The sequence below is a fragment of the Pan troglodytes genome, chromosome 9 (genome assembly GCF_028858775.2).
Source record: "Pan troglodytes isolate AG18354 chromosome 9, NHGRI_mPanTro3-v2.0_pri, whole genome shotgun sequence".
NCBI lineage: Eukaryota > Metazoa > Chordata > Mammalia > Primates > Hominidae > Pan > Pan troglodytes.
Window position 1 is genome coordinate 31,348,981 of NC_072407.2, and position 24,030 is coordinate 31,373,010.

Sequence of the window (24,030 nt, forward strand, 5' to 3'; positions counted from 1 at the left end):
TGTGGTTTTGATTTGCATTTCTCTGATGGCCATTTCTTAAATAGAATACAAAAACTACCAACAATTAAAAAAACTGAAATATGGAAATTCATCAAAATTTAAAACTTCTTTTTAAAAAATACCATTAATCAGTGCTTCTTCTTGTTAGTGAAAAAAAAAATACCATTAAGAAAAATTAAATGGGGATTTCATGACCAGCCTGGCCAACATGGTGAAACCCCATCTCTACTAAAAATACAAAAATTAGCCAGGTGCGGTGGTATACTCCTATAATCGCAGCTCCTCAGGAGGCTGAGGCACGAGAATTGCTTGAGCCCGGGAGGCAGAGGTGCAGTGAGCCAAGATCATGCCACTGCACTCCAGCCTGGGCAACAGAGTGAGACTCTGACTCAAAAAAAAAGAGACAGAAGAGAGGGGAACGGGAGGGGAGGGAGGGGAGGGGAGGAAGGAAGGGAGGGAAGACAGAGGAAAGAAGGAAGGAAGGAAGGAAGGAAGGAAGGAAGGAAGGAAAAAAGGAAAAATTAAATGGGAAGAAATATTTGCAATACATATATCTGAGAAGGGACTTATAGTCCGAATATACAAATTCTCGTATCTTAATAATAAGCCATACAACCCCTTCAAAAATGGGCAAATGACTTAACACAACACAAAACAAGCCAACAACACAAAACAAGCCAACAACAAAAGAGATGTAGAAATGGTCAATATATGTTATGGACTGAATTGTATTCCTGCCCCTCTCCCAAATTCCTATGTTGAATCCCTAATCCCCAATGTGACTGTATTTGCAGATTGCATCTTTAAAGAGGTAATCAAGTTTAAATGAGGTCATAAGGGTAGGACCCTAATTCAATAGGACTGGTGTCCTTACAAGAAGAGGAAGAGACACCAAGGATATATGTGAACAGAGAAAAGCCCTGTGGGGACATAAAAAGACAGCCGTGGAGAGAGGCCACAGGAGAAACCAAACCTACAGATGCCTTTATCTTGATTTCCAGTCTCCAGAACTGTGAGTAAAGATATATTTCTGTTGTTTAAACCACCCAATTTGTGGTATTTTGTTATGGAAGCTCTAGAAGACTAATATAACAAGCTTATGAAAATATGCTAAACATCATCAGATCTCAGGGAAATGAAAATTAAAACAATGGCATACCACTCCACACTCACTAGAAGGACTTAAAATGAAAAAGATTGGCCATACCAAATCTGCCAAAGATGTGGAGCAACTGGAACTTTCTTATTATAACAGTAGTGGAGATGTAAAATGGTACATGTACTTTAGACAAATGTTTGGCAATTTCTTATAAAGTTAAACACATACTTACCATATAGCCCAGTAATTTAGTTCCTAGGCATTCACACAAGAGAAATGAAAACAAGTGTCCACAAAAAGACTTGTACATGAGTGGTCACAGAATTTTATTCATAATATCCCAAACTGAAAACAACTCAATTGTCCATCAACTAGTGAACAGATAAACAATTTCTATGAAATTGAATGAAACAGATAAACATATTCTATGAAATGTATTTCATAGAATATATAGTCAGCAATAAAAAGGAATAATACATGAAATATCAGGATAAGTTTTAAAACAAAAGACCAACACAAAAGACTATATATTCTATCATTCCATTTATATGAAATTATAGAAAAGGCAACTCTAATCTACAAGTACAGAAAGCAGATTAATGGTTTCCTTGGAGCTGAGGCTGGCTGGGGGCAGGGAGTGGGGGTGAATGCAAAGGGGCAAAAGGAAACTTTCTGGGGTGATGGAAATGTTCTGTATTTTTAATGGTGATGGTTACATGGGTACCTAAATTTGTCAAAGTCATCAAACTTAAAATAGTTGTATTTTATTGTATGCAAACTACAGCTCAATAGAATTAATTCTGAAAAAAAATCAGACAGACTTCTGTAGGATTTAAACTAAAGAAGTGTGAACAGAATGCCTTTAGTTAGCAAAAGGAAGACACAACAGGCACTCAGAGCAGTCACTACTACCGAGAGAGGAACCAGCCACTAAGTGGCTTCATATTTTCTGGCACGCTAGTTCTACACCACACAGAGCACAACAATAAATCTTCCTTTTTTAAAGACGCTGCACTGAGAGAACCTTTGTTTCATACAACTAAAGGAAACTAACATAACAATTGGCTACTTAAAGTTTCTGGATTTCTGTTTTGCTTTCTCCAATAGTGCCTCGCACACAGTAAAAGCTGAGTAAATATTTGTTGAAAGCATGAATAATGCAATGATAACAGTGTTATCCATCATATACCTTGTTGATCTGAATTAATGTCTTACATTAGAAAATCAGTTGTGTTTTGAGAATGAAAAACGATTTTATTTTAAAATAATTTTTAAAAACATTAAAAGTAAAGGACCTTTTACAAAATATGTGATAACACTGTAATAAACACATCCAGAAAATAAATTACCACGGCAACACAAATGTTAGGAGTACCAGATGAGATAGAACATTTATTTTAAAAGCACTTAAGAATTTACAGTCATATTATAAGAAACTAGCTTTGCTAATGAATGCATAAATTCTTTGTGTCTGATTTTTTGATAAAACACAGTGAATATGACTTAGAGAAAATAGCAGCCACAGATACAGCTAAAATGTGAATGAAGCTGGAGGCAGCTGAGGACCACACACGATGAAATGTAAACAGAGGAGAAAAAAGCTAGATGCCAGACAGGAAGAGAAGAACCAGGAGAGCAGTCTTTACAAATAGAGGTAAATGTAACTATGTCTGAAAGAAGAAATCTGATAGGTCTTAAAGAAAAAAAAAAAAAAGAATAATCAATTATTCCTTAACATGAACAAGAGTTCTGCAGAACAGGTAAATATAACTTCTCAGTTTTATTTTTAAATAATTCTCAACATTACGGAATTTTGCCTTCAATAACTAGTGATTTATGTCAGGGCAAGCCACTTCCCTCCAAAAGAAATAATTTTTTTTTTCTTCAAATAATTGGATTAGGTCTACTGCCACTAATTAAAACAGTGAATATATTGTCTCCCAGAAGTATCTTACATTCCTAGACAAACAACAACTAGGTTTGATTGGCATGGTAAAATTGGCTTAATGGAGTTAGAAGATAAGAAGGACTTTTAGAGGAAAGAGCAAACTATTCTGCATGTGTAAAATAATTTTGTTTTATAGTTACAAATTTCAAAAAGATATTACCCAAAGTTTTATAACAGTCACAGAGATTTATTTTGATTTTTGAATTTATTCACAAAGATCTCTTTCATGTTATATCATGGGATGAAGTAAACTTTTTTAAAAAAACAAAGTAATTGACTTCTAAACAAATATGGTTATAACACACACATACATCTAACCAATTTCCTTCTTATAATACTTGGATGAAGAAGGTTATATCATCTTCAATTTACTGAAATTATTTACTTAGTACTCATTAATACCATTGGGCATTAGATTCAACAATAAAGATAAAAAGTTAGAATTAAAATTTAAAATATTGTCCTACAATTTAAACATTTTTCCACATTTGTAAAACTGGATTATAATAATAAAAGCAGTACCACTCTAAATATGTAAAAATCACAACAGAAGACAAATTGACCACAGAATAAGTATTTTTAAAATTTCGAATGTGTGTGATCCATACAAGAATATATTAAAATTAAAAGGAAAAAATGCAGCCATTCAATGAACATCTTCACTCAATTAAACTATTTTTGGACATATATCATGCGCAGGTACTCATCTAGCTCCTGGCAAACTGAACAAAAGAGGCAAAAATCCCTGCCCTTATGTAGCTTACAATCCAGTATAAGAAGTAAACAAGTTGAAAGATATAATGGAAAGAGATTACAAACAGGGGAGTAGTAATTGTAAAGAAAAGGAGGAGATGATTAGGAACAACAGAAGAATTCTAATTAAGCCTTGGTGACCGAGAAGACAGCTGAATGAAACAGAGAAATGGGAGGATGGCTTTACGAAGGAGAAATGGGCAAAATGGGTTGTTTTAGATTTGCAGACTTGGAGGCACTTGCCATAAGGATCCAGAAGGTCAGGCCTAGAAATACAGACTTGGTGACTGCCTGCAGGCAAATATTAGTGCAAGCCACAGGAGGGAAAAAGGAGAAAAGTAGAGGGCAAAGGGCAGAAGATAGAGACTTGATAAATGTCCACCAGGATAGAAAAACAAAACAAGCCAAAGAAGAAAGACTCTAAGAGAAGTATTTTTTAAAACCTAGGTAATGAAGTATAATAGGAAGAAATATTTTGCAAAAGAGATGTCAATGTGTGTATCCATTTTCCCCTCCTTACTTGCTCATTCTTTTTCTGAACCCATTCCTTGTGCTTTTCTTCAGCAATTATCTTTCTTTTTTCACGTTCTTCCATTTCTTTTCTTTTTTCTAGTTGTTGATTTAATTCCTGTGGATTTTATTTAGACAAAAGGCAACATTTAATAGAAGTACCCAAATAACATATATTTTAAAAGTCTGAGGTTATTAACCAAATTAAACAAGAATATAGTTTCCTTTATGGAGCATATGCCACTAGTGGCAATAACTTACTTAAGTAACCAGTCTATGATGAAAAAAAGCATTGGTAAAAGTATAAGTCATTTTTTAGAAATGTGCAAATAATTGCTTGGCAGCAAAACACTAGTTTCCTAGACTAAACTTCAGCTAAATTACCCTCATTGAAATCAACTTTCCCACACATAAATTTTGGCATCACTCTAAGCTACTGGCAGAAGCTCAAGAGAATTGCAACTTTTTTTTTAACAGTTATAAGAAGCTTCTGGATTCCTGATGAAGATAAAGCATAGAAATTAAATAATCCCTATATTAAAAATTTAATTCAGTTACACAAAAGAAATACAAAGAAACCATTCAATTTTCCTTAGGGAAAAAAGAACCCAGAGTTTTCTTCACTGATTTTATAGCTGCTGAAGTGTAAAACAAAATCACATTCATATCCCAGATTATTTAACTGCCTTGCTGTCACTCGAATCTACACGTTTGGGCATTTCCTCAGGAAAAAGAATGTGAAAGTATGGCCAAATAAAACTGCAAGTTGAATGCCACCACTCTGTCACTCATCAGTTAAATTACTGCATTGGTTGAGAATGCTGTTCAAACTAGACTTCACTAGGACTCCACAACCATAATTACTGGTTATTTTTCTTCTCCGTCTTTAGATACTAATAGTCAGATACCTTATGTATCTTCTGTTGGTCTCCACTCTCCTCCATAGCCCTTTCTTTCCCAAAGACCTACCTACTTGGGCATGGGTGGTAGTGGGAAAGACAATTTTCCAACCCTCAGACTAATTCCAGTGTCTTAAATGAAGATAAAACTTGACACCAAGAACATCTCTTTTGCATTTTAAACAACTGGTCACAGGAAATCTGTCTTCCATAATCACTCATCCTAAAATTCTGCTGCATAGAAGATAGCCGCCCTCACTCAGGAAGTCTTCCAACTTTTAAACACTATACCCCCAAAAGCAAATATCCATCTTTAAGGATTTTTCATCACTTCAGCAGCTATTGTTCTTTGATGACTTACTCAGTACACTTTTATGGTACACCTACTATGGACCTAGCAATAACTGATATAAATCTGATATAAAGATGAAATCCCAGAAGTCTCTGATCTGATTTTCTATACACTAAAGAAATAAGTGCTACATTGCGAGTTATTGCATATCATAAAAGTTCAGAGAAGGGAAGGGAAGATGAGGAGAAACATCTTTCCTTCCCCCTAGCCTAGTCTACCAGGCTAGTCAGAAATGAGCACCATACAAGGAACAGTGAAAAGATGGCTTCGAAAGGAGAGAGATTGGGAGGTGGGAGGGGGTAGAAAATTTGAGTGTGGTACTAGCTAGATGGAGAAGGTCTTTTGAGACAGGCAAAGTAAAGTGAACTATATGAAACAAGAATACCCGGCAAAAGGGAAAATTCAGAGCTCTTAATGACAACGGCTGAAGACTGCATTTGAAGGGATGAGAACTATTCTGAGGAAGACTGACGAAGAGTGTGCCATAGTATATGAGTTATAAGAAAAAGAAGGCCTGGGCCTCTGGGCCAGGCGCGGTGGCTCATGCCTGTAATCCCAGCACTTTGGGAAGCTGAAGCAGATGGATCACTTGAGGTCAAGGGTTCGAGACCAGCCTGGGCAAAATCGTAAAACCCTGTCTTTACTAAAAATACAAAAATTAGCCAGGTGTGGTGGCAGGCGCCTGTAATTCCAGCTACTGGGGAGGCTGAGGCCGGAGACTCGCCTGAACCTGGGAGGCAGAGGTTTCAGTGAGCTGAAATCGTACCACTGTACTCCAGCCTGGGTGACAAAGTGAGACTCCATCTCAAAAAAAAAAGGAAAAGGAAAAGGAAAAGAGGGTTTGGACTTAGGAAACAAAAGGGGGAAAAATTATACATATATATACATGTACACATACAAATACATGTGTATATATGTATGTTTATATGTGCATGTGTGTATATATACAAATATATAAATATGAAAGACATTAATTGGCTAGATATAGACCTGACAACTATATATCAAAAATTTTCCAAAATAGTCCCAAATTTTATTTTCAAGAAAAGTAATTATTTAAATGTATAACTAAAGACATGATTGACTATATATTTATGTACCTTTTAAGATTCTTCATTTACCTAAACTAAAAAATCAGAAAAAAAGAAACCCTGTACTCCTATTTGATGGCTAACAAATTTTAGTTAATGTTGATTGAAGGGTTAAAGGGTCACAATGTATCTAGAAAATGCTACCAATAACCCAAACAGTGTTCTAATCTTGGATGTCTGTTCAAGTAATTTGTCAAACCAGAATATACATCACATTTTGAGACACAACCCTCCCTTCCAAGTCTGGCCCTTCTTAGAATTTCCCACCCTGAATGACTCCATGTTTACCACAAAGGCCAGTCTCCTTCAGGACACAGCTGGAGTCTTCCTTCGAAAGGCCCCTACATGGTCTTCTGGTATACCACTGAATTTCAACAGGATTACAGATAGCTATTAATATTTTCCCGTGGAATACAACACTTGATTATGGAAAACCAAAATCCAAAGAAGATCTTAAACATGCATTTTTATTTTAATAGGTTTTGCCTACTTTCAAATAATTTTTTACCACTGAAGGTAATAATAATCAGAAAAACTGACAGTTTTGAGTTTCACTAACAGCTCTATATCCTGCCCTATTCGTTCGTTAAGGGCTCATTAAGGGCTAATGAATAAAATGGCCAAAGGCAAGATGGTTTAAAAAAAAAAAGAAAAAAGAAGGCACCAGGACTACTCACAAACTAGGTAATTTTTATAATTTACAACTGATTATAATATATTAAAGCAAATATTAAGAATTAGAATCAGCCAATGACCATAGAGAACCTGGAGCAGTTGGCTAAATAATTATTTATAATAATTAAAAAGTAAATAAAAATTAAATGACCTATAAAACCAATATACTAGTTTTTCATAATGCTTGATAATTGATTCAATATTTACCATATTTATCATCTCAACAAAAGTTACAAATGTATACCATTTTGTAAGTGGGTAATTTTTATGAATTAAAATAATTTTTTAACTTAGTCCCACAGAGATGTCTGAAACAAACCAAATGTCTGATGCTCAAATCAAATTTATGAGTGTGGATGATCTTTTTAATGATCAAATTATCCTACAAATGTTCTCTTAAATCTTAAAGGAAGAAAATACGAAAGCCAGAGTTCATTAAAAAATAAATACTAAGTCTGACTCACTTATTTCTAAAATACATCTTGATATTGTGGGAAAAGCATTTAAATGGAAGTCAAAGAATTAGGTGCCAGTCCCAGTTCTGCCATGGATGAAGCCTTGGCAAAATTACTTTTCTGCCTTTCATGCTTTTTAGTTTTAATAGGGATCTGAGATGACTATTCTTTATGATTAAAAATTTGATATGGTTTATAAACAAATTAGGTATACAGTAAATACAGAAAAATAAGGAAAACATGAGATAAAAACAAAATAAAGGAAAAGGCAGCGAAAGAATGTGAATACCACAAAAGCTCAACATGAGCTTACAACAAGCTGAGTAGTTGGCCTATATGTTAGGATATCCCTGGCATAACTGATATGTAAAGTCATGCTAAAACTGAATCACTTCAGAGTTGAGTAATAAAGTAGCCATAAGAAATGTCAAACTACTAAATATATAAAAAGGTTTTAATCTTTGAACCAAATTACAAATAATTATACCCTGCTACATGCTTATCATTGTGATAGGGTTTACATTTATTATTTTAATCTGTTCTCAAAACAAATCTTCATGGCAGTTATTATGATCTCCTTTCACATATAATAACTTTGAGTGCTTTGTACATATTAGTCCATATCCTGATGTTCATTTAGTCCTCATAACAACACTATGAAGCAAATATTATCCTCCCCCTTTCACTGATAAGGAAATTGAGACACAGAAAGGTTAAGGATTTGCCCAAAGTCCAAATTTTGAATGCAGGAAGTATGGCTCATGAATTTACGCTTTTAAACCAGGCACCGTGGCTCACATCTGTAACCCCAGCACTTTGGGAGGTGTCACTTGAGCCCAGGAGTTGGAGGCCAGCCTGGGCAACATGGCAAACCACCCCCCCCACCCCAACAAACAACAATAAAAACAAAAATTAGCCAGGCGTGGTAGCGTGTGCCTACAGTCCCAGCTACTCAGGAAGCTGAAGTGGAAGAGGAGGGGAGGTCAAAGCTGCAGTGAGCTGTGATCACGCCACTACACTCCAGCAAGGGTGACAGAGTGAGACCCTGTCTCAAAAAACGAAAACAAAACCCAGAATTTACACTTTTAACTACTCCACTATTGTCTCTCTAACATCTGGCTTATAGATGAAGAAACTGAGGCTCAGAGAAGTTAATTAACTTTTCTAATGTCACAGAATTAGAATGGCAAGGCTAAAATTTCAGCCTTGTTCTGTGTGACTACCAAGCCCGGGCTTTACTAACTTTCTGAAATTCAATTAACTTCTCTCTGTACACTGACTAAAAATGACTGGAAGTGACCCTCCTTTTCTTAATATAACAAGTAATTTCTTGTGAGACTGTAGATAAAGCCCAATACCAGAAATTGAATTTTGTTCTACCATTAACTCACTGGATCAGTATTTTCCGAATTGTAAGTTTAAAACCAATTTAATGAATTATGACCAGCCTTTTGAAAAAAGAATAGAATACCAGGTTTTGCACAAAATTAAGATGCTTTTTCACATACATATGTATAAATACATATATAGAGAGAGATATATGTAGGTATGTGTTTTTATAACATAAAAAAATAGAGTGCTCACTATGAACAAATATTCTTAAAAGCTACTAACTAAATAATGGACTTAGTCATTGAGGTAAGAGAAGTCAGTCTGGGAATTCAAAAATACACCCTAATTCTGAAAATAAATGAAAAAGCTTTAAGAAGACTATGAATAGTAATGATATAAATAACAATACAAATAAAAACAAAGCCAGGCATCTTTATACTTTGTTACATTTAATCCTCACAAAACCCCTGTGACACAGGTATTATTTTATTCCTCTTAAGCAGACGAGAAAATAGAAACATAAAAGTTTAAATAACTTGCTTACACCCAGCAAATAAAAAGAACCAGGGTTTTTATTATTCTTGCCTAACATCAACCGTAAGGTCTTTCTCAAGCCCTGTGTACTGCCAAGAGGAAATAAGTGCCACTCTCACAGCGCACTTTTCCAGGAATAAATTTGTAATCTAGAATACAAAGTATCATACAATAGGAAAACAGCAGAATGTATTAGTTTTCATAATCATTTGAATTACGCCAAGCCTCTGGGACATGTGACTGCTTGCCTGGTTAGAAACTTATCAAATAATAACTGGTTTCAAAACTAACAGAAAAGTTATTCTAAGGAAGATCATGAAGCTTTTGTTCCCAGGATTTTTTTTTTTTTTTTTTTTTTTAGACAGAGTTTTGCTCTTGTTGGCCAGGCTGGAGTACAATGGTGTGATCTCGGCTCACCACAACCTCCGCCTCCTTGGTTCAAGTGGTTCTCCTGCCTCAGCCTCCTGAGTAGCTGGGATTACAGGCATGCACCACCACGCCCAGATAATTTTGTATTTTTAGTACAGACGGTCTCTCCATGTTGGTCAGGCTGGTCTCAAACTCCCAACCTCAGGTGATCCACCTGCCTCGGCCTCCCAAAGTGCTGGCATTACAGGTGTGAGCCGCCATGCCCGGCCAATTCCCAGGATTTTTTTTTTTAGCAACAGTTACTAATAGACTGAAACATCCAACAAGAGTGAACCAGATAACTATATTTTAACAAATATGTAATACATTTTAAATATATTTAAATAATATTAGACAGCCATTTTTTTTTTTTTTTTTTTTTTTTTGAGACGGAGTCTTGCTCTTTCGCCCAGGCTGGAGTGCAGTGGCCCGATCTCAGCTCACTGCAAGCTCCGCCTCCTGGGTTCACACCATTCTCCTGCCTCAGCCTCCCGAGTAGCTGGGACTACAGGCGCCCGCCACCACGCCCGGCTAATTTTTTCTATTTTTAGTAGAGACGGGGTTTCACCGTGTTAGCCAGGATGGTCTCGATCTCCTGACCTCGTGATCCGCCCGCCTCGGCCTCCCAAAGTACTGGGATTACAGGCGTGAGCCACCGCGCCCGGCCAGCCATTTTTAAATGTTATAAAAATGTTTAATGATAGAGAAAAAGAGTTTTATCCTGTTTCATTAAAAAGAAGAAGTGTCCCTCATCATTCAAATCTATCTGGCTTCAGTGTTTGGATAGGAAGAATTCAGATAGTCTAGATAGTGGGTTTAGGGGATGCCAAATTATCCAAATCTATTTGGTTGCCATGTTCTGAAACAGTAAGAGTTCAAAAAATATGTGAATATTCTCATTAAAGAAGAGATGTGAAAATGCATCTAAAACTATTTATTTTTTGAGTTCATATAGTAAAAGTTCAAAAGAGACTCACGCATGGAAATGTCCATAAGTGAGGGAGGCACAGAGAAACTGAAACACCCTGAAAGACTAGCAAGCAGTTTCCCACCGCCCAGCACAGAGGGCACATGCTCACTGAGTGACACACGGTGGGGTGGGGTGGGGTTGGGGGTGGTGGGGGGGCAGGTAGATTCTTGCCTCTATTTTGTTTCAGTAAAGTTAAAAATTTTGCCGAGTGTATACAGTTGAATTTACTTTAGTTAAATGTACATATGTTGATGCTCCAGTGTATGTAGACATACAACTTATACATACATTTGTACGTATTTCAAAATAATTTACATAGAAGAAAATCTGGAAAGCTATGTCATAATACTAACAATGATTATCTTCAGACAGTGAAATTAGAAGAGATTTTAATTTTCTTAATTATGCTTAGCTGTATTTTCCAAATGCTCTAACAATGAACATATTTCTATTATTATAACTTATTAGTTATTAAATTTGATATAGTAAACTAACATAAATGCAAAGACTTTGTTTTCAGGAATAATAACATTAACATTTTAATTTACAACTGCAGCTCTACTTTGTGAGCTCACAGATTAAATAAAAAGAACACTGTCTAGTTTTACCTCTAGAGCTTTCAGTTGCAGCCGGTCACGTTCTTCTTTTTCTTTGCCAATAAACCACACCTCCCATGGTGTCAGGCGGCTTTCTGGTAAGCGCACCTGTTTCTGTTCTTCTTGGTTATTTTCTGATTCAACCTGAGTGCTACAAAAGAGAGGCTACTATAGTACTTGTACAAGAACCTCTTTTGCTTCCTAGTCCAAATCACTTAACTGTACAGTAAAAGCAAAACTTAATAGTGTATTTTCAATATTGTGATTTTTACAAATATACAGGAATTATACATAAGTATACATTTAAAAAATCATGAAAAGAAATTCTAATATTTGAATTAGTTTACCTATCAAAGTGCCTTTGAATTCCTTCACCTTCTAAAACCACGTTATTTAAAATCCCATTGGGATAACCCACACCCTATACATTTGCCTCAATGCCAACACTTTTTTATTTCTAAAAATCTTACCTGGATAACTAATTACTCATTACAACATATAATCCTAATCAGATACTGAAGCAGACTCTTCCCTTTCCCGCCCTTAAGTAGTTCAGGAAAAAAAGATTATGTAGTGCACACAAAGAGAATAATAGAGCAAACATGTTAACAATTAGGGACTGTGGGTGAAGGGTAAATGAAAGTTCTTTATATTATTTCACCTTTTTTATAAGTTTGAAATTGTTTTGAAATAAGAAGCCACAAAACATTCTTTAACATTTTTGTTGACACCCTTTTGCCAATCCTTAGACAGGGTGTGTATGACTCTCTAGTCTGGTTACCTCCTACCATAGTCTCCATCTCCACCATGCACCTCTGTCAGTCTGTCTCTTCTGAGGGTAAGGAAAAATAACAACTCAGGGTAAAGAGAAGAGGGGCAGGGAAATAAGTATATACATAAATAAAGAACACAGGGTCTTGGCCAGATACACAAGCCTCATGAAACTGAGAAAAAGCTTAACAATCAGCAGCCATAGAAAGCAAGGTTGTTCAGGACATAAGGTAGCTCTAAAGACTAGTTTATTACAGACTCAGTTCTTTGTCTCTTTCACATTCCTGCTTATAGCCACCAATTGCTTCACCCACTGCTTTGCACAACTTTTCTACTTCATAGATTCAGCTTACTCATTATTTTCTGCTACTATTATTTCTTCATTCATTCATGCCCTTATGAAATTTGCATTCTAGTGGGAAAGAGACACTGTTGATGTGTTATTTCTTATATGCGTCTTTCCTTCCCAGTCTTGCAGAAGGAACCCATCTGCCCCCACTGTAGTGTAGTTTCAACTACCACTACATGCTGATGATGTCTATATCAGTAATTCCAGGCCAGACCGTCATCTTGAGTTCCAGATCCTTATTTCCAACCATGTGATACATAACTCAACTTAAATATCAATCAGTTGAAAACAAATCTAATCATCCTCTACCATCCACCCACCACCCTTCCCACCAAGAAAGTATACTCCTCTTACAATCCTACGTCAGTGAATGTTATCACCCTCCAGCCAGTTACTCAAGCCAGAAGCCCTAGCTCTTTGACTCCACCTGCTCCTTGTCAACATGTGGACCGCCCCCCGCCACCACCTCCCATACCCACATGATCACCTAGTCATGTTAATTCCTCTTTCCATTTTTGAAAGCCATTCTTGTTTCCTCCAACCTTACAACCACCATCTGGACAAAACTGGCCTCCCTTTCTCCCTTTCAAACCATTATCCACACCTCTTGCCAGATTCATCCCTCAAATGTTATCTTTCTATCATGTCACTCCTCATCTTAAAGTTCTTCAATGGCATCTTTACCCACAGGATAAAATCCAAACTCCTTAGCCTGACACCCATGAATCAGCCCTTTGCCTATCTTCCAGCCTCTTCTTTCACCAACAGCTGATCCAGACTCTACATTTCACTCACTAGGAACCCCTGCAGGTTGATGAATGTGCCACGCCCCATGCCCTGTAACTTTCACCTAAATCTGAAATTCCTTTCTTCCACCTCCGCATAAAGTCAGATTAAGAGCTTAGATTTGGGCGTAAAACAGCCTGGGGTGAAATCCTATCTGCTTCTTCCTAGCTATGTACATTTTTTTCTTTTTTCTTTTCTTTTTTTTGAGACGGTGTCTCCCTCTGTCGTCTAGGCTGGAGTGCAGTGGCGCGATCTCCGCTCACTGCAAGCTCCGCCTCCCTGGTTCACACCATTCTCCTGCCTCAGCCTCCCGAGTAGCTGAGATTACAGACGCCCGCCACTACGCCCAGCTAAGCTATGTACATTTTTAAAAAAACTTCTTTAAGCTTCTGTTTTCTTGTCTATAAAATGGAGATGACAGTTGTGGCTGGCTACCATACAGGCAGAATTGCATGAAACTATCCATGCTAAAGCACTTAATATAGTTCCAGGCACTCAGTAAGTACTTAGTAAGTCATTTATGACGAACTCCTACTGTTCCTTCAAAATTCAACTCCAGCACTGCCTGGAGCCACAACTCTTGGGCTTCCTGTCACTTGCTCATCTCTGCCACAGGCCATGAGTTCCTTAAAGAAAATATATCTCAACTCATTTTTTTATTTCAAGAGCCTGGCTTAGGGTCTAGAATATAGTAGGGTCCTAGGAAACAGTCGTTGAAAGACAATCAGATCAGTGGGCTTTTCTTTTAAGAAATGACACTTTGAATATTAAATTTCCTTCCTTAATATTTATAACAAATGTGTTCAAAATGTGTGGCGCACACACTACAGCTCTACTTATAATCAAGAAAGGCTTGACAAGTGGCCATTTGTGAACAAGATATTTATTACAGCATGGTTTTCCTAATGGATAGTGGTAGAAAAACCAGAATAAAGCTGAATAAACAGCAGGCCCAGAGCACATTATAAAATATTCCAGGAAAACGCTTCTCATTATCTTGTCTGAAGCTAACTTTGAGCTTAATCTCAGTTCTGACCAATACCCTTGAAGGTCAATGCATCCTCTAAACATGGCACTATTTATACCAAAAATACCTTGAGGTAATATCCATTATGTGCAGCTGATGCCTGAGCCTAGCTCAAAGAAGCCTTACCCGATTCATTTTGCCAGTCAGATCAATATGATAGGTGAGGCATGGAGAAAAGGCATAAAATCCCACACAGCTCTAGGTTGCTCTCTGCTTCACACAGAATACTCAAAACCCAGAACAATGAAAAGGCTGACTCAGGTTGCCTGCTCTCTTCATCCTGTCACCCCCAAGCTGTCCAGGGCACCAAAGAGAGGTCAGCAGTTTGACCTCAAAAGCCAGATTGTGGACTCCAGAACTCTTATCCCAAACCTGAACACCAGAACGTGGTTTACTGCACCTTAGTAGTACCTAAGGTTGGTTATTCTGAAAACATACTGATTGCTAGTGAAGTAGGTTGTAGTAAACAGGTCACTTTTTATAACACAAAGTGCTGAAGCACAGAGATTAGCAATGTCAACCTCAGCATGTGGAGACATGGTTAGATAGGATCTGAGCATGCACAGAGGAATGGATGTCATTGTATCAAAGAATGTTAGGACCAATGGAGAGGAAGAATGAGGAAATTTTCTAAAAATCTACCTTTCCTGAAAGGAAGTGCTAAGTTTCTGAAGCATTTGACAATAATCACTGCATGTATCTGTTCTTTAGGAAGAGGGAAATGGACATGCAGTCAGCAAACGTTTATTGAGCACCTAATAAGCATCTGATATTTGCCACACACAATGCTTGACAACTTCAGCATTCACTTTTCAAACCCACGTCCCAGCTACTCCTTTGATTCATAGGGACTGAAATGTGATAAGGAAGGCAGCCTTAGCCCTGTGGTGCTACCAGCTCATTCTGGCTTTGGATAAGTGAGACGTACATACGTTCACCTCCTCCCCTGGCAGGCTCCACTTAGTCAGGGCTTTGGCTCTTGGAAACTAATGCAAGGTTTCAGTAGCTGAGCTATAGTTCCGATGGTCATTTATTCCGCAGGTCACTAACTTGTGTCCAGATTGCTTAGTCCAGTTGATTATGCTCAGAAAGTATTTCCTAAAGCCTTCAAATTTACTTTAAATACCTTTGAGACCAACTCAGTCCTGAAGAATACCTACAAAGGCCCAGATGAAAACAATTTACTGAAATCCTAACTCTACCATTAAATTTTACTATCAGGTTGATCAGAGGAGGCCTGTTTCTTGTTGCTACAACCAGCCTGGATGAGTGGCTTGCTTGGTTACTCTTTCTGATCTCCATTCCCACCAATGTACTTACTTTTACTTCTCATCCGTAACTAATTCACTCCTGTAACCATGTATACGGGTTACTTCATATGGGTTCCATATTCCATTCACTCATGCTGGATATGAACACCCTGTACTGAAGGGGGTATCTTGCTATTTACACATAAAGCATGAGTTCTCTCGCCTGTATTTCTTAGAGCTCCTGTACTGTGCCTTACACAGCTTGACAATCATAAACTTGTAAATGATTTCCGAAGAAAACGTAATGAGTCTATCCCAGAATAGACCTGCATTACTGGGCCTGTCTCAGAAATATTCCTTCAGGGATAGGCCCTTTGCTCCTACTTCTATATACCGAATACTACGCATGCAGTTTAGGAAAGAGAACATGATCTGTCTATCTTCGTAGTAGACCCAGGTCTGCTAATAACTAGGTGCATGCCTTTGAGTCACTTTTTGCATTCTGAGCCATGGTTTTATTATCTGTAAAATAAATGGATTGATTTAGGCTTCAATTCATGAGAGTAGAGACCAGTATCTTGTTTACGGTCCCCAGTACGTAGACTAATATGTGGCACACAATGTTTGCTGAGTGAGTAACAGTAGAAATAAACAAATTAAGACAGTTTTAATAACCCCATTGGTCCTAACATTGATACAATGACATCCATTCCTCTGTGCATGCTCAGATCCTATCTAACCACGTCTCCACATGCTGAGGTTGACATTGCTAATCTCTGTGCTTCAGCACTTTATGTTATAAAAAGTGACCTGTTTACTACAACCTACTTCACTAGCAATCAGTATGTTTTCAGAATAACCAACCACAGGTACTACTAAGGTGCAGTAAACCACGTTCTGGTGTTCAGGTTTGGGATAAGAGTTCTGCAGTGCACAATCTGGCTTTTGAGGATTCATAGAACGCCTGAAATGGTAGCAGTTTTGTGTGTTTGAGACTATGTGCATTTTTCTGGGAAGTGAGACTGCAGCAATCATAATATCTCAGGAAAAAAGGATTAAGAGCCATAGGAAATCTATGGTCATTTGCAAGAATTTGCACAGGGCTCTTTATGTGCAAAAAAAACCCACGGCACCTCAGTCTGCAAGTGCCTGCTCTGCCTTTGGGGCGGAGGGCAGGAGGATGTTAGAAGTGGGTACTTAAGAGAGTCTAAGGAATCTTGAAAAGGGCTGAATCGGCCGGGCGGCCTCGGGTTTACCTGGCGCACCCCTGTAACTCCATTCCTCTCAGGCTTGCCACTTTGGCCTCTGAATCATGGGCATCTTCATCCACGTCTTCCTCATCCTCCCCGTCACCGTCGTCCTCGTCAAACTGGAAGCTCTGGTGGCCAAGGGGAGACAACAGCGACCTGGTGGAATTGCTGCAGCTCAGCGGCAGCGGCGGCGACGGCGAGCGCACCACCTCCAGCCCCTGCCCACGTGCGCCCGTCATAGGGACTGAGAAGGAGCCCGAGGAGGGCCGAGACCTGGGTCTGCAGTCAGCAGAGAAACCGGCGTAGGAAGAGGGAAAAGTAGGCCCCCAGCGCCCCGCCGCCCACATCAGGCCCGCCAAGTTCAAACTGGCGGAGCCGCGGCGGGGACGCGCTTTCCCAGCGGGCCCTGCGCGCGCCAGGCCGGCCAATCCCGGCCGGCACAGACCCCGCGTTGCCATGGCGACGCTTGGAGGCCGGGAGGAGTTTGTCAGGGCCTGCAGAGCTTGGCTTCCTCCGCCCCGGCCTCCCTTAGCCAGCCCTTCCTCCTCAGTGGCAGGAAGGTGCCTGCTGTTTGCAAGCTTGTTTAGTACGGTGTCTCCCCACGCCACTGGCGGGGTCCTGGCTCCCTACCGACAACTTTGAGGGCCTGTCCCTTGTTTGCCGTGGTGTTGCAGTTCATTTTGTACATGAAATATGTTACCTGCCACTGAATCAGGGAAAGACGCAGAAACCAAAACCACCCCCTATATAATTACGAGGTCAGAATTGTGAGCATCGGTCGTGATTTCTTTCAGCACAAGTCGATATATTTTGAGGAGAGGGGAGGGAACTTGATCCAAGTTTACAGGTGTATCCCAGAACGCACTTTTAGGACAGTCATTGCGTGTTTTGGTAGCACTTCGTTTGCCTGGCATCTTAAGGGACCTAATTTGTCTACACATGTGAATTTTTGACCTCTTTGCAGCCTCTAGTGTATTGTAGGGTCTGCGTAAAGCACAAGGGATAGATGATTAAAAGTCTCGCCCTTAAGTTCCTCATCCTGTTGTCGTGAAAAATGATCTCAGTAAATATGCTGATATGCATTTTATGTGGGATCTTAGGGGCACTGTCGGGAATGGTGATAAAGGCAGTAAAGGAGAGGTGGATGCTTTATTCATGCTGACAAAACTGTACATTTGTAAATAAATAGGGCTTTTGTCCAGTTCATAATGTATATTACCGGTAGAAATACCATAAACGAAAATTGACCATGGCTAACACATCACACAAAACTTTTTAGTGACCAGAGTGATACAAAAACTTTGATGAAATCTAGATCTGCAAAATTTAACACAGGAGAATTAGCTATGGTAGAAGTAATAGCAACCAAAGACAATTCAGAAGGCAGAGCTATAATTAGTAAAATATGACATGGTTAAATCTATTTAAATTGAATATTTTCTTTAAAATTTCGGTGAAAACAAAATGAAAGAAAATTGGAGCACTCCAAATGAGTAATAAAGTTGATCAAGGAATAAAACTGACCTAATGGAGTTTTCGTTCTCGACCCTAGTTATTCAATATTGGCATTTAAAAACCTTTTATCAGAACATCTCTAGAATCAGTAACATCGAAAGGCACTGAGCTGCCTTAGGGCCTCATAAAGAGGTAAGCTTGAGAAGCTGTTTTCCAATAGATATAACCAAACATAACTGTAGTGGGAAAAACACTAGTATGAAAGGGACCTGGAATCAGTGGTTTTCTTGGTACTTGATAGGTTTTCCATTCCTAACACTCCTCTGAAAATGGGGGAAAAATTTACCTCACAGGGTCACATTATCTCATTAATTCTCAAGGTTTCTAAGCTCAGAATCAGAAAGATACAATGAAAAGTTGTGTAAACTTCAGAACTTTTTCACTTTAACCTCTACGCATGGGAATCTAAATGTCATATACTTCTTTGTCCCCTTAAAATGTTTTCCTAAACAAAGTATACCCTTTTCTTGATGCGCCAGGGTCATCATTATGACCAACTGTGACATTATGCACTAGCAATACTGGACCCCCCCAAGGGTATGAGGCAGAGTCAGATGGTGCTGGTGCTGGTGTTTGAACATAATTAAGTCCAGCGGTCTCATTTCTTACAGTGCCTTTTCATTACTGGAGCTGAGAAGCCATAATCGAGATGGGTAGAATTATATATAAATGTACAAATGTATAAAAGAGTGTCTCTCCCTTTAAGTTTTAGGGTATTGACTTAGTGACATCTTTTCATACAATTAGTACTTTGGCCATGGTATATTTGAGGTAATTATGTTTTGCTGGCTCTGGAAACTTATATAAGAGTGACTTTTGCGTAAATAATTCCATCACCAGTTAGCCCTGTGGCATATATTATGCAACTTTAAAAATTTATCCCTAGACATTAGTATTTACAGATGAAACAATATAATGTCTTAAATTTGCTTCAAAATAATGCAAGGGGCAGAGGGATTGGAGGGGGTTAGTGAATAGGATGAAGATGAAACAAGGTTCACTACATGCTGCAGATAATTGTCAAAGCAGTGACAGGTATGGGGTGAAGGGTAGGGAGGTGGGATAATTATACTACTCTACTTTTTGTTATGGAAATTTCAAGCATATATGAAATTTAAAACAAACACACACACAAAATTATGTCCCAAATGAAGAGGCATTGGGTTCTGGTTTGGGGTCAAATTTGCTGTGACTCAGGGATTCACTTAAATTTCATTAAGCCTTTTGTTTTCTCATCTGTAAAATGAGGACTTAATGATTGTAAATACTGAAGTATTTCTAAGCATCTGGGCAACTGACTACATTTAATATCATACAGATTTTTTAATCATTTGCTTTTTAGATAAAGATTGAATCAATGGTTTTTCTGAAATTTCATAATCTGTTTTCCATGAGTATAGTTCAGACTTAGGATAAAACCTTATTTCTAAGTTTCAGCAAAATGTTCTTATATGTTTACAAATAAATATCAAAATAGTGTTTTCTAATGGTTACTTCCAACATTTCTTCTAATACTGTCCACTTACAAATATTTAATTTGCTTACTTTAAAACTAAATTCATTAATATACCTAGTTTTAAATTAAGGCAAAATAGATTGCTTTCTAGAAACTTTAATAATTCAAAACACTGAGTACAATATTGTATTTCATACCATATAGCACAAAGATTAACACATTTTATATATCTGTTATTCTAGTTTTTAAATGAATAAAATGAAAAATTTTCAATAACCTGAATTTTGGAAAAAACCTTTTAATTAGGAGTTTCTTACCAAGTTATGATTTAATATTTATCAGATGTGTAAATATACATGATAGCAATTTTTAAAACTTGTAAATAGTTGGCCTTACAAAATTACAACACACTGTAAATAAATCCTTCCCACATTTTATACAAACTACATGATTTTGATATACAAAGATTCTGTTTTTATTACACTGACAATGTACAACAAAGACTATTTACAATGCAAAAAGTATATAAACCACAATTTAACAGTCTGCTACTGGCAGCCACTATAGTTTAGGAGGTAGCTTTAATTAAACGAAATGAACAGAAGCCACATTTCCCAACTTGTGTTCTAAAAATAATTTACATAAGATAAAAATTCATTATATGCACAGTATGTACAGTTTAATTATTAAACTGCAATCTAGCTGGATTTTTTTAGTATATTCAGAATAACTAATATGGCAGTGGGTTTGCTATTGATTTAGCACACTGTTCAAAAAACATATTGAACAATTATAACTTTAAGACTCCACCCAGTAATAGGTCTAAAGCCCACAGATGGGAATCAAGTAAAATTTTTAATTCTTAAAGACACAGGACTAAGCTTTATTCTTTCTTCTTCTATTTTTATTAATAACATTATCTTGTTTAACCAGAGTTCAACCTCTGAGCTATTGAATAGGCTCTTTTATAAAAAATAGTATGGGGAAGATGTATGGAAGTTTCCATTTAATAGCACAGGTTCAAGATAATCCAGCTCACTAAGAAATAAACATAAGTACTTCGTGTCATAATTACTCCCCGTTTTGTCTAATTAAATGCAAGTATTGACCACAGTTTACTTTCTATATAATCCAAACTATTGCTAGGTGACATCCCAGCAAATTGGAAAATATTAGTAGAGCCAATGATATTAGGAAGTATTCATTAATGAGAACATTACATGAAGCCACCAAATCCCTCAGATACTATTAAACCCCCACATTAGTTAGTAGTTTAGCCAAATCGACTAAACCCACACAGCAATTAGCCTTTTACTTTTTTTCTAGTAGTGTAATCACAAAACACTTAAGAAAAAATTACTGATTGGACCAAAGCAATGTATAATGACTGAAAACAAATGTCCAGCTATTTTTTTAACCTAACAGCTGTTAATATTGTTTTAAAAACATCTTCAGTTTTTAGATTTATAAATTGCTTAAACAAAATTTATAGTTCTCTTATGTCAAGGATGGCAAGTGAAAACATAATAAAGTAATGCCTATGTATACTCTCACAGTTCTAGCTGGGACAGTCCCTTTTTTGGCCCTGCAGTAAGTTGTCCTGAGATTAAGGATGAAACATTAGGTAAAATTAGCAAGATATTTTCTTCAGTTATAGAAAATCACATTTTAAAATAGATTTTTAAAAAATATTAACAGCTGTTCTTTATCTTGTGCTTAATACACAAATAGGTATAAATTTGCTTCTTATGGATCAGAAAAAACTAACATTATATTGCTATACTACACCTAAGATCCTTTTCAAGTCATATATTTGTTTCAAACAGACCATACATTGCTTGGACATTGCATTTTTCACCAATTTATAATTTAGGCACCTGTTCTTTGAAAATGACTGGTTTGAGAAATAAACTGCCACCTCTCCTTCTTCTAAGTGACACCAGGCAGTGATTACAGAAGTGCTTCCCAGATGAAAGATCAGAATAGGGTTCACTCTATAAACACTGATTTTGGTTGACAGGGGAAACGGTTACACACACAGTAGTTCAGTCTTTAACTCTTGGTAGATTGTAAGCATAGCGCACCAAAGGGAATCCCCTACTCTGGTAGAAGCAGGCTCGTCCACAGGCCTGCACCTGGTCAGAACTGTCTGAGACAAAGGAATCTTCTTCATCTGCATAATCAGAGTGGGCCGACTGTGTGCCACAGTCGGACCAGTAGCCCTCCGGTCTTTGGCAAGAAGCCACTGCCAATGCAGGACAGCTGTGTGATTTTATCAAGTGTTTGCATGATACTGGCTTTGTTAAAAGAAACGATTCGCAGCAGTCGCAAACAGTCAGGTTGCCCTGCAAATGTGAGTACATGCCACAGTCGTAGTAGAAATCCTGTTCCAGACAACCACCTTGGCTACTGATGGAAACTGAAACTGATCCACTTTTCTTGGTAACACGTCGCTTCAGTAACTTCCAGTCTTCTTTAAACTTTGGGTTGAAGAAAACATACAGGACTGGATTCAGGCAAGCAGGCAATGGAAAAAATATCAGAGTAACAGACTTCATTATTTCGGGGCTGATAGAGATTGCAGTGATCAATGGTGCAAATGAAAAAAACGCCACAGGGCAGAAAAAGATGCAATTGGTGAAGATTAGCCAAGCGACATGCTTAATCATGCTAGATTGTGAGTTTTCTGAGAGGTCCTCTTTTTCCAAGTTGCAGTATAGCTTAGTGTAGATAATGGCCATTAATAAAAATGCTAGTGAGTTTAATAGCACTAACGTTACAGTGAATCCTAATGATGGCGTTTCACCTGTAGGAAATGGCAAACAAAGGGGTGATGCAGAATATTCCCCTCTATGGAAAAGGGGAAAACAGCCTGCTACTGTAGCACCTAGGAAAGCCAAAAGGGCAGCAACCCGGAACTGTTTGAGATGATTGCTCTTCCCATTTTTCATTATATCTTTTGCAGATAAGCTTCTTTCGACAGTTGCTAGCATTAATAAAAATATGGCACTTTCTGAGGAGAAAACTGCAAGAAACCCAGCTACTTTGCAGCCACTGCCAGTTTCCCACCAAATGCCAAATTCAGCAAATCTGCCCCAGGACACAGCATCAAGAAAAGTTAGGATGCCAGTATAGATTCCCATGAATAAATTAGACACAGAAATCAAGCCTATAAACAATTTGGACGAAGGCAGTGATGTACAAGATGCAAATGTTGTTAAAATAACAAGCAGGTTGAAAAATAATGCAACCAAGAAAATGAACCACACAGTAAGACGAATCATCCAGCTTCCCAGTAAATATTCACAGGGCTTAAAAGCACCTAAAACAAAACACAGAGAGAGAGAGAGAAATAAAAGATAACTTAGAAAACAATTTAGAAGATATGGCTTGATAGAAAAACTAATGATATAGACTAATTAAATCTGCTCTCTACTTGAACAAAACTGAACTGATTACTAGTTCTAAGATATTTTGGTCATGGACCAGGCTATTTTAAAAATAAACTGACTTTATTTTATTAAATATTTGATAAGGCTATAAATATTTCTTTTATTAAATATTTGATAAAGAGTGATATTTAGATGAAATTTTTCATTTTTTCTTGTATCTAAGCTAATTTACATAGCACAATATCTAGGGCATAAGAGGTATTTGATGACTGAGGGTCTGGAATGAGATGGTTCATAACTTGCTATTCTTACCTTAAGAAAGCAACTTAAAATTGTATAAATTTTAACCTGTATTCATTTTCTCACTTGTGAATAATAATGCCTGTTTCATACAGTTGTGCAGCTTAAGTAAAATTATACACATAAGGAACTAAGCAGGATGCTGGGTATATAGTTAGACTTCAATAAATATTAGCTCCCTTTTCTTCTTCCTTTCTAGCCCCAATATACTTTATAATCATGTATGTATATGTATGTATCTACACATATTTTTTATATATTTTCTTATGACTTTCAAAAGCAACCTGATGAAGCAGGTTAAGACAGTATAAT

The 24,030-nt window shown here is 37.4% G+C and overlaps 2 protein-coding genes across 5 annotated transcripts in view; both read right to left on the reverse strand.

Annotated features, from left to right (window-relative positions):
* CCDC34 (coiled-coil domain containing 34) overlaps positions 1–17,489 on the reverse strand; it is a 35,363-nt gene extending 17,874 nt beyond the window's left edge. For 2 of the 3 annotated variants that reach the window (XM_063783950.1, XM_508337.9), the window contains exons 1-3: positions 17,062–17,489; positions 11,635–11,773; positions 4,321–4,428 (exon numbers count right to left, since the gene is read on the reverse strand). In XM_063783950.1, coding sequence (XP_063640020.1) covers positions 4,321–4,428; positions 11,635–11,773; positions 17,062–17,402 — 588 coding nt within the window. In that variant the 5' untranslated portion in view covers positions 17,403–17,489. The remainder of the gene's footprint in view (positions 1–4,320; positions 4,429–11,634; positions 11,774–17,061) is intronic. The other variant, XM_063783951.1, reaches the window with a different exon arrangement.
* A 2,815-nt stretch (positions 17,490–20,304) lies between these two features.
* Positions 20,305–24,030, reverse strand: part of LGR4 (leucine rich repeat containing G protein-coupled receptor 4) — a 106,583-nt gene continuing 102,857 nt past the window's right edge. For both annotated transcript variants that reach the window (XM_016920596.4, XM_016920595.4), the window contains one exon: positions 20,305–23,348. In XM_016920596.4, the coding sequence (XP_016776085.4) occupies positions 22,072–23,348 (1,277 nt within the window). In that variant the 3' untranslated portion in view covers positions 20,305–22,071. The remainder of the gene's footprint in view (positions 23,349–24,030) is intronic.